A 15,443-nucleotide genomic window follows, 5' to 3' on the forward strand; every position below is an offset into this window, starting at 1 on the left:
TCTAATATAAACTACATTATCAGGTTCAAGAAAGATTTTATTTAATTTTAAGCATATTTCTCCTGAGTGTGTGCATGTGCTCACATACAACTATATACATATAGCCCATTGTTTGATGGAATGATAAATACTGAGGGTAAAGGATAATAATAATAAAAAACAGTGCAATCATAATATTTTGTTAATTAATGTTAGATAGTCTGTGAACTTATAAAGAACCATTCATTTATTTTAGATACCCAAGAGACCTCAAGTTCTGTAAGTTATCCACACACTCACCCCGCCATTTTCACATGCAGCTGAAAAATTTATTTTTCCCAAGGGGGGATGGATGTACGGACGTACGGACAGACAGATGGATGGACAGACAAAAAATTATGAATATTGTATCATCACCTTTGGTCCTCCAAGCCATACTGGGTTACCTTTCCAGTTTTTTCTCCTTTGTTGGTTCTAGTGTGAACACAACTTAGCCAACATTATAATGCTGCAGCTAGAACATACTTGCCGTTGATTAATTATATGCCACTAAATCATTTTGAACTCCTAGCAACCATTTTGAGCAGTTTTGAGCATTTACAAAATTCCCCCCAGCCATTTGGATAGCTTTCAATGATTATTGTGTGTGTCCTCTGTAATAAATTGTTATTTATATTCAGCTTTTAGTTAAGTGATAGAGGATTGAACCAAGTAACAAAGTTGGAGACTATAATAAATCAGATTAATTACGTTCCCTTGGTGCACCCATGAAAGCGTCTGTTACACTTATTACTAGTATTTGCTGTAGAGAAACATCCAGTCCCCAGGCAATGGTGCTGAATCTTCTCTTTTTTTAAGTTTACCTTTTATTACCCTCTCATTAGCTGAGTTGGAAATAAACTAATGAAACTCCTAGTATGATAGTTAATCATCTTCTTCATGTGCTTCGGGAAATCATACCTAAGCTGTCTTTTGTAGGGTTTGTTTGTTTTGTTCTTTCACTGCTCTCTAACCCACTTTGTCTTTGGAGTCACTTTGGATAGCAAGATGGGCAGCATATAAATTTAATAATAATAATAATAATAATGATGATGATGATGATGATGATGATGATGATGATGATGATGTAAATCAGTTACTCAATCAAATCAAATCAAATCTTACCCCATCCCTTTAGATTGTATTAGTAGTTAGAGAAGACAACTCAGAGAAATAGTACAGGTAGTTCTCAACTTAAAACCATTTATTTAGTGGCCATTCGAAGTTACAACACATTGAAAAAAAGTGATTTACAATAGTTTTTCACACTTACGTTGCAGCATCCCCATGATCATGCGATCAAAATTCAGATGCTTGTCAACTGGCATGTATTTATGATGGTTGCGATACTCCGGGGTCATGTGATCATCGTTTGTGACTTTCTGACAAGCAACCTGAATGCTGAAGCCAGATTCATTTAACAACCATGTTTTCTAACTGGACACCTGCATTGGTTCACTTAACAACTCTGTCAAGAAAAGGTCATAAAGTGTGGCAAAACTCACTTAACAAATGTCTTGCTTAGCAATGGAAATTTTGGGCTCAATTGCGGTCGTAAGTCGAGGACTAGCTGTATTGGAAACAATGTCAGGCCTATACTTTTCTCATTACGTAGAGAAATCCAATGGTAGTTGAAGAACTCTTTAAACTCAATGGATGGGATTCTGCTTGTGAGCCTCTAGCTACAGAGGATGCATCTATATTTTCTCTGCTTATTTTTCTTTGATCAAAGAAAAAAAAAACTACGCAGAACAGAGATAGCATATGGAACTTTAACAAAGGACAATTTGTATTTCTTTGCAGTTTCATCCATAAAGCTGCTCTCTTTTGGATGAGAAAAAAACTTGTGGTATCACTTGCTTATATACAATGATCTAAATACATAATCCTTTACAAAAACCCCAAGTTCTTTACTCATGGGTTTTTCTAATAAAAAATACACACAAACAAGAGAGAGGGAAGAAGAACGCAGAGATAAACCAAGCCGGTATACAGTAGTGGCCAAAATTGTGGAAACCTTTTGGGAAAAGTATATTTTTGAGGTTTGATAAGACCACTTTTTTTGGGAGTTTCAAGATAATCATATTCCACTGCTGGAATGGCCTGGGAATAGCCCAGACCTTAACCCAATTGAAAATCTATGGAGCTGACTAAAGAAACTTGTTAGTCGGAAGCGACCCAGCAATAAAACCCAGTTAATAGAAGCAATCATTCAATCTTGGTTTCACATTATAACAGCTGCAGAACTAAAAGACTTGGTTCACTCCATGGGAAGACATTGTAAGGCCGTAATTCATGCTAAAGGTTACCCAACTAAGTATTAACTGACATGGTGATGATTTTTGCATATCTTGTTTTTTCTATGGTGATAATTTTTGTATATCTCGTTTTTTCTCTGTGTTTCACTTTTCTTCTTTATACTGTAAATGCTATTCTAATAGCAAATCCTTCATAAAAGTTATTGCATTATATTCTTGATTAAATTATCTTTCCATTGATATATAATTTTATGGTACTACTCCCCCCCCAAAAAAGTAGTGTTATTAGCTAGTTTTAGAAAATACACTTTTCCCAAAAGGTTTCCACAATTTTGGCCACTACTGTATATGACTGTTTCATTCATGTGTGTTTTGTTTAGCTATAGTATAGGAACTAGGGTAATACCCTAAAGCAGGGGTGTCAAACTTAATTTCATTGAGGGCCACATCAGGGTTGTGTTTGACCTTGAAGGGGTCAGGGTGGGCGTGGCCAGGGTGGGCATGACCAGCTCAACATCAGTCCTGTTGGGGGCACCTGTGGTGGCCCGAGTGCTCTGCCAGCAAAAACAGACTCCCAGGCTCAGTTTTCGGCTGCCATGGCCTCCTGCAACCCTCTGCCAGTGAAAAAGGAGTTTGGGAGGACTGCTTTCACTGGCAGAGGGTTGCAGGAGGCCGTGGCAGCTGAAAACTGAGCCTGGGAGCCTGTTTTTGCTGGCAGAAGCACCACAGGCAGGTCCTTTGCTGTTTCCAGGACAGCCCGCGAGCCAGATCTAAATACCCCACGGGCCAGATCCGTCCCCCGGGCCTTGAGTTTGACACCCCTGCCCTAAAGTGTTCCTGAACAAAATGAGTTTGAAAGAGGAACTTAAAGGAAATAAAGGAGGCTTGTTGCATTCAGAAGTACATTTCCAAGCATAAACAACAAGAGAAAATAGGTGAAGTTCTAGCGCCGTGATGGCGAACCTATGGCACGCGTGCCACAGGTGGCACACAGAGCCCTTTCTGCCAGCACGCCAGCCGTCGCCCCAGCCCAGGTCCACCGCACATGCGCGCACCTCCCATCAGCCAGCTGGTCTTCCGGTCTCTGCCGCACATGCACGGAGGCAGAGCGTTCCCCGATCTCTGCAGGTTCTACCCTCTGCAGATGCCTCTGCAGGAAAGCAGGAGAAAGCTAACACGCGATGGGGGGAGAAAATGCAAAGATCTGAGGAGTACTGGAAGGCAGGAGGCACTCAATGGGGGAGGAACGTTGGAGATCGTGGAAGGCAGAAGAAAAGTAGGTTTCAATGAGGGAAGAACTTTGGAGATTGTGGAAGGCAGAAGAAAGCTATGATTCGATGGGGGAGGAACTTTGGAGATCGTGGAAGGCAGAAGAAAAGTAGGATTCGATGGGGGAGGAACTTTGGAGATCGTGGAAGGCAGAAGAAAAGTAGGATTTGATGGGGGAAGAACTTTGGAGATCGTGGAAGGCAGGAGAAAGCTATGATTCGAAGGGGGAGGAACTTTGGAGATCGTGGAAGGCAGAAGAAAAGTAGGATTCGATGGGGGAGGAAGATTGGAGATTGTGGAAGGCAGAAGAAAAGTAGAATTTGATGGGGGAGGAACTTTGGAGATCGTTGAAAGTAGGAGAAAGCTATGATTCGAAGGGGGAGGAACTTTGGAGATCATGGAAAGCAGAAGAAAAGTAGGATTTGATGGGGGAAGAACTTTGGAGATCGTGGAAGGCAGGAGAAAGCTATGATTCGAAGGGGGAGGAACTTTGGAGATCGTGGAAGGCAGAAGAAAAGTAGGATTCGATGGGGGAGGAACTTTGGAGATTGTGGAAGGCAGAAGAAAAGTAGGATTCCATAGGGGAGGAACTTTGGAGATCGTGGAAGGCAGAAGAAAAGTAGGATTTGATGGGGGAAGAATTTTGGAGATCGTGGAAGGCAGGAGAAAGCTATGATTCGAAGGGGGAGGAACTTTGGAGATCGTGGAAGGTAGAAGAAAAGTAGGATTCGAAGGGGGAGGAATTTTGGAGATCGTGGAAGGCAGAAGAAAAGTAGGATTCGATGGGGGAGGAACTTTGGAGATTGTGGAAGGCAGAAGAAAAGTAGGATTCGATGGGGAGGAACTTTGGAGATTGTGGAAGACAGAAGAAAAGTAGGATTCGATGGGGGAGGAACTTTGGAGATCGTGGAAAGCAGAAGAAAAGTAGGATTCGATGGGGGAGGAACTTTGGAGATCGTGGAAGGCAGGAGGCAGCTCTTTAGCACAGCTAAAGCATAGCTCTTTAGTCAGATCTCTCCCCCCTATATGTGCGGCTCTTTTAAACAGAGAAAGAAGACAGGCAAGAGAATGAACACGTGTAGCAGGAAGCTCTGGTGTTGCCCGATCATCAGCCAAGCTCATCAGAATTTCGGCTCTAGAGCCATCCCAAACCCCACAGCCCATGAGCGAGGCGGAAGAAGGGAAAAGCCTCTCTCTTTTCAGTTTCCCATTGGGCTGGCTCCGCCAAAGGCTGCCTTCCAATCTCAGAGCCAATTTCCTCCTAAAGTTTCAAGGGCCACCACATGATTTCCATGAACTTGAGCTGAGCAGAATTGTGGGGCAGAGCGAATGTGGCGGCTCCTGTTTTTCCCAGCTGTCGAGTGCTCATTTAGAGAAGAGGAGCTAGGGAAACAGGCAAGGTGTGGCGTTGTCCGCGGGGAAGCGCTGAGGGCAGCATATGCATCTTTGGGCTTTCCACTTAGGTGGCGATAGGTGCAGCCTGTCCCCCGTCCACCACCTGCTCGACCTGCAGCTCCCAGTGGGAAGGAGCCCAGGCAAGCCTCGTGTTTGGAGCTTCCTCGGGGGCAGTCTCGGGCCCGCTATCTTGGCAGCGCCATGCGCCAGGTGGGGAACAGCTGTCTCACCAGGAACAGGCCGGTACCTAGTTGTCCTCTGGTAAGAGGTATGCCAGCCCACTTGGAAAAAGTGTGGGGGGGCGCATTGGGGGGGCACACATGCTCAGTGTGGGTGCATGTGTAGAGGGAGCATGGGGGGTGTCGTGCACGCATGCGTAAATGGGAGCGTGCATTGCATTATGGGTTCCAGCATGTGGGAGCGCAATAGCGCTCGCCCGCTCAGATTTTTGGCACGCAATGCCAAAAAGGTTCGCCATCACTGTTCTAGGGAGTAGGATACCTTTGAGTGAATGAAGTATATTGAGCAGAATAGAGACAACTACAGAAAAATAAATGTTTCTACAGAGACATCCGCAGGCTACAAAGAATTGCCCTCTTTTTACATGTGTGATGTTACAACACATATGCAAAAGGGATGGAGCTTACAGTGCAACAATATGACACTATTTCCATCATTTTAATTTCCTTTGGCTTCCCACATGCAGACACCTCTAGCTGATAAACATGTGGAGGCCATTCAGAAGGACACAGGTATATAGAAACTTAAAAGTAACTGTGAAATAAATATGAGACTTTATTGAAAGATTAATATTTAAGGAGACACTCTCCTCCCTCATTGTTTTCTGAAAATAGCCTTGGACATACTTAGCTTTTATAGCTGAACTAATTTGATAAGCAGGAAAGTATCCTTACTTATAATAAGCACTTTTAACTTTTTTAAAAAAAATATTGTTTGTTTTTAGATTGCATCCCAGCGAATAAGCTCAGTGGATCTCTCATGCTGCAGCCTGGAGGATATGCCTGCCAATCTTTTTTATAGCCAGGACCTCACTCATCTCAATTTGAAGCAAAATTTCCTCAGGCTGAACCCTAGCTCATCAATGGTCAGAGGACTTGACGACCTACAAAGGTAAAACAGCTTGTTAATCTATTTCGTTTTCCCTTGGGGAGGGGAGGGGGAATTGCAAGTGCTTTAAATTCTCTTAAACCATGCCTTAAAAGTTTTTAGCTGTATTAAGTCCCTGTGTTTCACCTGAACCCTGTGTGTGCCCAGAGTGATTTCCAAGAGCCCAACCCATTTTACATAACTTGATGGTATCGTGGGAACTGACTGTTGCAACAATATTTTACAGTGGGTGAATTTGTGGGAAGGACACATTGTTAAAAATGGGTAGAGGCTAAAGAGAAAACCACAATGATCCATTGACCATGTTTAACCGAATTATACTTGCAAAACAAAATGACAAGTGGCCCACAGATTTTGCCACTCTGCTTGTCTGCGTATGCTTTTATTTGTATGGTGTTGATTACTTGCAAAAGATAGAGAATCAATTCTTTTTCCATGTGAAATATTTACTTTTTTTTGGGGGGGGGGTGTCTCTGTTAAAGACTTTTAGCTATTCAAATGGTTGCTTGCAAGGCTGAATGCTAGTTGGGATCTTACATACTAAAGTAGTATGCCTCTACTTTACACAGTCCATAGTGCCTATTCCTTCTTTACTGTATTCAAATAGCTGCCTCTAAAACTATTTGCATTTTTTGTGATGTAATTTGAACAGACTTTACTATCGAAGAGAACGTTAGGTAAAGGTAAAGGTTCCCCTCGCACATATGTGCTGGTCGTTCCTGACTCTAGGGGGCGGTGCTCATCTCCATTTCAAAGCCGAAGAGCCAGCGCTGTCCGAAGACATCTCCGTGGTCATGTGACCAGCATGACTAAATTCCAAAGGCGCACGGAATGCTGTTATCTTCCCACCAAAGGTGGTTCCTATTTTTCTACTTGCATTTTTTACATGCTTTCGAACTGCTAGGTTGGCAGAAGCTGGGACAAGTAACAGGAGATCACCCCGTTATGCGGCACTAGGGATTCGAACTGCTGAACTGCCGACCTTTCAATTGATAAGCTCAGCATCTTAGCCACTGAGCCACCATGTCCCTTTTGAAGAGAACGTTAGTTGGATTTAATTATCTTTCTGTTCACTTCAAGTGGATTTGCCAGGAAAGTACACTTCAGACTAGAAGGGAGGATTAAAGCTTCTTCCTGTCCCAGGGAGGAAAAAACTTCCTTTTAGTTCCATGTACTGATTTTGGTTGACCGCACTTCAACTTTGTTACTGAATAATTCATTATAGCCATAGGACTCTTTAGTGGCAGAACACACATAAAATGTAGGAATAAGATATATTAGTTAACAAACATAATAAAGCAGTTAGTGGTTTGTGCCTTGACATTTAAATTGTCTCTGAGTTTGTTTCCAACTTGAGTAGAGTGAGATTGTTACAACCAGGTTTCAGTGACCAGGATGGTTCTTTATAAATATGCCAGCTACCATTCTTAATTGGACACAACAGGAAACGGAATACAGGTGGCCCTTAACTTACAAGCGGTTGGTTAATGACCCTTTGAAGTTATGGCAGACTCAAAAAAGTTACAACCTGTTCTCAGAATTATGTCTGACACATCACCTGTGCGGTCACTTGATTGCATTTTGACTTGCAACCAGCTCCATTTACACCTGATTGCCGCCTCCCATGGTCACATGATTGCATTTTGCAACCTTTGCCATTTTCCAGCAAAAAACAAACCAGCGAATAAGCTGGATTCAGAGTATCACCATGTGATTCGCTTAACCGTTGTACAAAAACCCTTCACCCCACATGGTAAAATTGAGTCAGGTCACGTGATGACTCAATTTATGATTGTAACGTTTTATGACTGAAATTCCAGTCTCAATTGTGGCCGTAAGCCGAGGTCCACCTGTATACCATGGAAGTATTATATTCTTAGGGAAGGTCAATGTAGTAATTCAAATACCATACAGTGTAATCTAAAGCTGTAAATATAGACACAAAGCCATCTGGTTGCTTCTTATAGCTAAATGTACAGAAAGACATTCTGTAATCCATCTACTAATATATCCTTGACTATCTTGTCCTGTAGGAAACAAATAGACAGCCTTTCTTCTCTTTAGAATTCTTTTGAGGTATATCCTGGGAGCCCTGCACGTGTCTAAGTTATGCCAAACATCTGTTAATGGAGGCCGACATTAATTCAGGAACACTAAGCATGGTATATGGAGGACAACTCCGCAGAACATCTGCAGTGGTATCAATTCTGCATCTGTGATATTGAGTTTAAATTCTGGTCTTTCTGGAGATCTGAGTCAAGACATTGTTTTATATCTCAGTCAGCACTCTTTAGTCCTAATAGAAAGTAAGGATAAAAAAGAGATCCCTGATCCCTCTGTAAATAAGAATGAAAGCAAATGTAAATCATGTGCTTCTTTACTAAGTGAACAGTTTAGTAAAATTTATGTGAAAGTCATAAAATTTTGCATTGTTGCATTTTTAGGTGGCTTTGATACATATACATAATCACAAAATTGCCAAATTACCTTCGTGTAGCTTGTTTTAATTTTTATGTTGATGTTTGGCCTGCAACATTACAGCAAGCAAATATAAATAAACACTCCAGTATTGCTATAAAGGAATCTTGCTTGGAAAACCTTTTATCCCAAAAATATCTCTTTTATTAATAATGTCATCCTGCACAGGACAACTGTATCCTGGTCTAGATGCAGGATAAAGAATCCTTGCCGTCAAAGGATTTAAATGGGAAATATAATTCATTATAAGATTATATGCTTTACTGCATTGCCCATTTTGTGGTGGTAATATATATATTGTTCCTATTTGGAAGGGGTGATCAATTCTATCTCACCTGCCTTACTGCATTGCCCATTTTGTGGTGGCTTAATAACGCTTTTATTGGCCAATTGTGCCAGCAGGTCAGCTGAGGAAAATAACATCCTTTCTGTTAGCTTCTTCTACAGAATCTCCATCAGAGTTTCTAAGTTCTTCTCAATTGCTATTGCTGTAAAGGTGCTTAACACCGGCATTGTTAACGACATATATGCTGTCTGAACATGGAATAGTTTGTTTAGCCTATTATATAGCCTAGATAATAATTATTTGGTTGTTCCTCCTCTCTTTTATTTTTTTTCCCCAAGCGTACTACATATTGGGCAATTGGTCTCTAAATAAAACAATTCAATTAGCTTCCTAAGTAGTTTATTTTCTAAGAAGGACTTTGTTGTGTAGTTGGCTCTTGATTTACTTTTCAGTGATCAGCCACAGGCCCTGTTATGCCACCATCATGTTTTCAATCACTCTGCAAATTACAAACGATTTTCAGATATGCCTGTCCTGATTTTCTGTGCCACTACTTCATGAAACCACTTCAGCACTTCGTTCTATTTTGGTTGGGTCTGTGGGTGCCTCTTCTCCTTCTATTGGATATTGACATTAAGGCTGCTACCAACTTGGGTGTAGTAATCATTTCAAATATATTTAGGTGGAAGGTTGCATTTTGTCTCCCAGAATTATTGATGGCCTGAGCTTCGCTGGGCTCCTTCCAGTACTTCTTTATTATATGTGTGCAAAAGTCTAGAAAACTACTTGGAGCTTCACCTTTGAGCCTGGAGTGGAGATACTTTCTCAGAACTTTCAATTCCTTACTGGAAGAAGTTGAATACAAGTTTAAGGAGTTAAGAGAATATTCTATTCTCTCTTTTTGGAATAAACAATAGAAGGGTGATTGGAATGTTGATTTTGGAAAGTTACAGATTAAAGGTCCAGCTGGATTTGAAATAAAATTTTGAAACTCATTATAAGAATGCTTCCTGTGAAAAATGTTATTGTTTTGAATATTTGATAAGAATATATAAAATGGGATTTTGAAATTTGGACATTCGAAGGAATTATGTATTATTATTTATTTAGTGTATGTGAGAACACGACATAAGAGAACTAAACATATACACACAATCCACATAATTATATACAAAGCTTTTATGTGGGTATGGCAGTGGCTCCATAACTTCAATTCAGCTATCCAGGAAATCACCTTTGGCATTGCTTCATGCAGATCTTCTAGGAACCAAAGAATACAAATTGTGCACAGTCTTGCAAAATATGTTTAGTAGTTTGCATATTAGCACCACAGTTGCAACAAGGAGAATCTTTCCTTCTCCTACAAGGCTGTCACGGCAGTCAGGCTTGGGTAGGAGACCGGTAGCTGGCCAATAGGACCGAGTCTACTGGAAGCTCATAAACTCCGCTTCCTGCTGATCAGCTCCAGTTTTTCGACTCAGTCTGCCAGGACAGCCGACCACAGTTGCAACAAGGAGAATCTTTCCATCTCCACTGATACAGGACTGAGGCACTTCTTTCAATATCACACCTAATTATGTTCAATTTCATCCAGACAGAATGAGGCAAGTCGAAATCAGGTGGTTTGATAGAGGAATCACTAATGGTCAGGCCACAAGAAGGTACCTTGGACCATTCCTCTGTCCAGGCATTCTCAGAATTAAATTAGGTATATGCTAAGTGAATAGCTGTTTTCCCTGCAGGCCTACATGATTTCAATCTTGTGATGGACTATGCATTCTCCTGGTGAATAAGGAGGGCCTTGTTGTCAGCATCCTTGGCTACAGTCGAACGAGAGCTTGTTGTCTTTTAACGTGGGGCAGTATGAAATTATTAAGTATTGGTAACCAGTGCACAGGAGTGGGATGCAATGTGCCAGAGATGATACATATTGTCTGGCAGAATTGGAGGATCTTTTGGGTGTGGGCACTGTTAATCCACACACTGGCACAATAGTCAGTTGTAGAATAAACCAAAGCCAAGACTTGTTCGTAGGGTGTTAGTGTCAGCACCTCTAGATGTTTTAGCCAGTTGGTTCAGTGAAGTGTTGCAACTTTTCAATTTTACAGCTGTTTTTTCCAGGTGTTGTCAGAAGGTTAGTGATCTGTCCAGTGTTACCTCCAGGTACTTCAGAGAGTTATTACATTGTAAAATACAGTTTTCTAACTTCACTGAAGGCTGGTAATTTGTGTAACTATTGTTGACTTGGAATACAGCTACTTCAGTTTTTGTTAGGCTCGGTTGGAGGCACCATTTTTGTATAAGGAATTAAATATTACAATTGAAGGAGAAGAGCATTTAGATTTGACTTATTAATACAGAATGGAGCAAAATAATTTAACATCGGACATATTGAAGGATATTTGCGAACAATGAACCCAGAAGTTAATTTTAAAAAATATGTCATGTATGCCATTATAGACACTGTATTTGGAAGATGATACAGAAGAGGAACAAGCTTTTCTGGATAGGTCTGAAACTGATTTGGAAATGACAGATTATGGGAATGATGTGGAAGGAGATGCTAGATAGACTGGATATACAAATGAAATGTCTTAACCAACCAAAAGAGTGACCTGGAATAATTTTCTCATATGGAATTTACAAGAGACCTATTAAAATTTTTGAAAATTTTTGGAAAAAAAGACTATCAGGACTGAATTTTACAGATTTGTTTATATATAAGAGATGAGCTATGAGAAGAAGAGATATTTGTATATTTTAAGAGAAGGTGATAAATATTGTCTATATAGATAGTTCTCGACTTTTGACCACAACTGAGCCCAAACTTTTTGTTGCTAAGTGACACATTTGTTAAATGTGAATTTTGTCCCATTTTACGACCTTTCTTACCACAGTTGTTAAGGGAATCACTGCAGCTGTTAAATTAGTAATATGATTGTTAAGTGAATTTGGCTTTCCCACTGATTTTACTTGCCAGAAAATCGTAAAAGGTGATCACATGACCCCTGTACACTGTAATAGTCATAAATGTGAGTCGTGAGTCAGTTGTCAAACATTTGGATTTTGATCACATGATCATGGGGATGTTGCAAGGGTCATAAATATAAAAACTGGTAATTAGCCACCTTTTTCAGTGCCATTGTAATTTTGAATGGTCACTAAATGAACTGTTGTTAGTCGAGAACTACCTATACTTGCTATGAAGGGGAAAGTTATTTTTGTATCTTTTTTTTTCTTTTTTGCACTTTCTGTTTTTTTCTTTCTGTTTCTTTCTATTTATTTGTATTGATTCTTTTCTTATTAATTGTAATATTCAAAAATTATTATTTAACAAAGCGGTTAATTGTTCCTTGGACAGAGTCTGGATTAAATGCATTTCCATCTCTTGCATTCTGTGACTATATCGAGCGTTAAAAGATATCGACCACAAAGCTATCCTTTGTGCGTGTGAATGCATGCATGTTCCCCATGCTCATAGTGGTAATGTGTATGCTTTGTAGAAGGAACAGTGACTGCAGCTTTCTAATGAAAAAGCTTCATGCCCAAAATGTTTTAACTGCTACAGCTTTCCTGATTTACGGTGGCCAGTTTGGACTAAAGAAACTGAAAATTGTGCTGCATTAAAACACTTCTTTTGAATTGCTACAACACAGTAGAAAGGTGTGCTGTCAAAGAGGTAGGGAGCTTTTGTACTGTGTGCACATAAAAGGACAACTTATTCTTCTCTGTTTAGGAAACACACTAGTGCACAATAAAGGAGAGCGCAGTTGATTGGCGGCTTGGCTTTAGACCTAAACTCAGTAGAGCAGCTTGGCTGGATATAGCCACAAATTGTTATTCTGTAAATGTCCTGCTTTTAGAGGTTGCGTATGTCTGATCAAGGGAATCTTTTTGCAGCTGAATAATAAAATAATCCTTGTGCTGTTTCATTTTACTTACATAAATACAATGCCTCCTGTATCCAACCACTCTCCTTTCTTATTGTAAGACTGTTCTTGTCATGAGTACAAAGGTTCTGTTGTCTAGAGAGAAAACACTTGCACTTTGGATGGACTCCTGCTTTCATCTCTCATCTGTGGTGATTTGTCTGCTTCAAAAAGAAAGCAATTAGGTTTTTTTTGTTGCAGTATATTATATTCCTTGAGCTTTATCTTTTAGTAACCCTAAACCTGCTGCGATAAGGAAAATAACATGTTAAAGTGAAATATTGCAATCAACTTATCCTGAGGAGTTTAAACTGTCTTTTTTGAAATTTCAGTGTAAAAGAATGTGGTTTTCTGATAGGCTGTGGACTCACACACACAAAAATACACACACAAAACACTTGGGGCAAAACTTGTAATTTATATGGATCTTAATCTGCATGGGATGGACTGAATATTTTGGTCAAATTATTGGATATCACCGTTGCCTTTAATTCACTGAAAGGAACACAGCAAGGGCCTTATAATCCAAAATTTTCTTCTCCCACATTGTCTAAGTAGATTTAAAGGGGAAACTTGTAAGCATGGTGCAATAACACTCTCACTTGTATTCCCAATAAATATTATACATTAGAGATTCTAATAAGATATGACAGGTTTCCTAGTGACCTCCATTTGCTTTTTTGCAATCCATTTTATTGCTATTAAGATTGGATGTTATTATTTTATACTAGGAATATTTCAGAACTTTTATAAAAAAAATATGATTTTTAGAATGTTAGATTTTTTTTCCTGGATAAACATAGCATGTAGCTTGAAAATACTAGCAATGTGTGAGGGTAGAGAAATCTCCCTAATTCCATTCCTTTGAAATCAGATTTGTCTATCCTAGATCTTCTGCGTCTCAATGTCATTTAATGACCTTTAAGTTCTGTATTACGTGAGGGGTGGAAAACAAATCTCGATGTTTACCTTTTCAACATTCTAGTTCCTATTTTGATGACACCGGTCACTGTTTTCAGTCAATTCAGTAAATCTCACATCTTTTACTAGGTGCAGGCCACCATGTAGGATTATCTTTAGTTGCTGCTTCTCTGGTTGTTTTCATGACAGCTGCTTAAGAATAGTCATTTAAGATGTTAAAAAAACACCACATTTTACCCGTGACTCAAATATCTCTTTATCAATGTACTGCAGCCTTCCCCAATCTAGTATCATGTTGAAACAAGATATATTGCCCCAAATGGTTGGGAATTCTAGTTTTTCTAGTCCCAACAATTGTGGATGGCACTAGAATAGGATAAACTAGTCTTTGCAAAGTTTATTCAAAGTATTTATGTTATTCCACTATCCAAATCCATTCATTCTCCAATTTAACAACTTCCTAAACAATATAAGCAAGGATGACACACAAATTCATGAAACATTCCATATTTTTAAAGGGGCCGCCATGGCTCAATGGTTAAAGACACTGAGCTTTTCAACCAGAAAGTTGACAACTCAAGTTCGAGACCTGAGCACCATGCAACAGAATGAGCTCCCGTTTCTGTCCCAGCTCCTGCCCATCTAGCAGTTTGAAAGCATGCAAATGTGAATAGATTAATAGGTACCACTTCAGTGGAAGGTAACAACTTTCCATGCATCTTTCGCATACAATCATGCTGGCCACATGACCATATAAAATGTCTTTGAACAATGCCGATTCCCTTGGCCAAGAGATGAGCAATGCACCCTAGAGTCAGACACAGCTGGAAAGGGAATAATTCTCAGGTTATTTTGATGCTATATATTCTGATCGATATTCAGAGCAATGTCTACCTCTTTCTTTACACTTTGCACCCAGGAAGGCTATATCTTCCCAATTTAGAGAGCCTAGGAAATGCTTGAGTATGTAGAATTTTATAAAGCTATAAATTTTTATTAAATTTCTTATAAAATGTGTAAGTTAATGGGATATTGCTGAGGTTGAGATATATAATATAAGATATTATCATGGGGAACCTGAAAAGCTATTTTTTTTCCAGCATATTCTGCATTCTAGTTTTTCTGAGACTGAGTACCTACACTTTTTAGTATGTGCCTTGGCTATTTACCCCTAGGTCTTTTCATACACATTTCCCTTTTCCCCCCTCAGCATTTTAGAAAGCTCTGTATGTATTTATGCTAGACTCTTTAGATAACTCTCATATTTTCTTCTACTAGGAATTGCTCACAACTGCCCAATCAATGTCTTGTTTCACAGGATTTACCATACTTCCTGAACATTTTCTTCCTTCAGATTTAACTTTTGTCTTAGTTCATCAAATTCTGCTATTCTGAAATCTATTTAGAAAGATGGTAAATTCAGGAAGGTGCTCAAGCATATTGTTGATTTTTAGAATGTTAGTTTTTTTTCCTGGATAAACATAGCATGTAGCTTGAAAATACTAGCAATGTGTGAGGGTAGAGAAATCTCCCTAATTCCATTCCTTTGAAATCAGATAATGCTTAAGTGAAGTACATTGAAATTTTGATTTAATGGTTTGGATATATATTTGATAGAGAGCCAGTTTGAAGTAGTGGCTAAGACATCAAGTTAGAAACTAGAAGGCTATGAGTTCTAGTCCTACCATAGGCACAAAGCCAGCTTGGTGATTTTTGGCCAGCCAGTCACTTTCTCTCAGTCCTAGAAAGGAAACAATGGCA

At 39.6% G+C, this 15,443-nt stretch overlaps 1 protein-coding gene across 1 annotated transcript in view; it reads left to right on the forward strand.

Annotated features, from left to right (window-relative positions):
- Positions 1-15,443, forward strand: part of PHLPP1 (PH domain and leucine rich repeat protein phosphatase 1) — a 183,907-nt gene that overhangs the window by 111,430 nt on the left and 57,034 nt on the right. Inside the window, exon 4 of the mRNA XM_060691135.2 lies at positions 5,905-6,071. Within this exon, the coding sequence (XP_060547118.2) occupies positions 5,905-6,071 (167 nt within the window). The remainder of the gene's footprint in view (positions 1-5,904; positions 6,072-15,443) is intronic.

This window comes from Pantherophis guttatus, chromosome 3 (genome assembly GCF_059756535.1).
Source record: "Pantherophis guttatus breed Tessera chromosome 3, ASM5975653v1, whole genome shotgun sequence".
Classification (NCBI taxonomy): Eukaryota; Metazoa; Chordata; class Lepidosauria; order Squamata; family Colubridae; genus Pantherophis; species Pantherophis guttatus.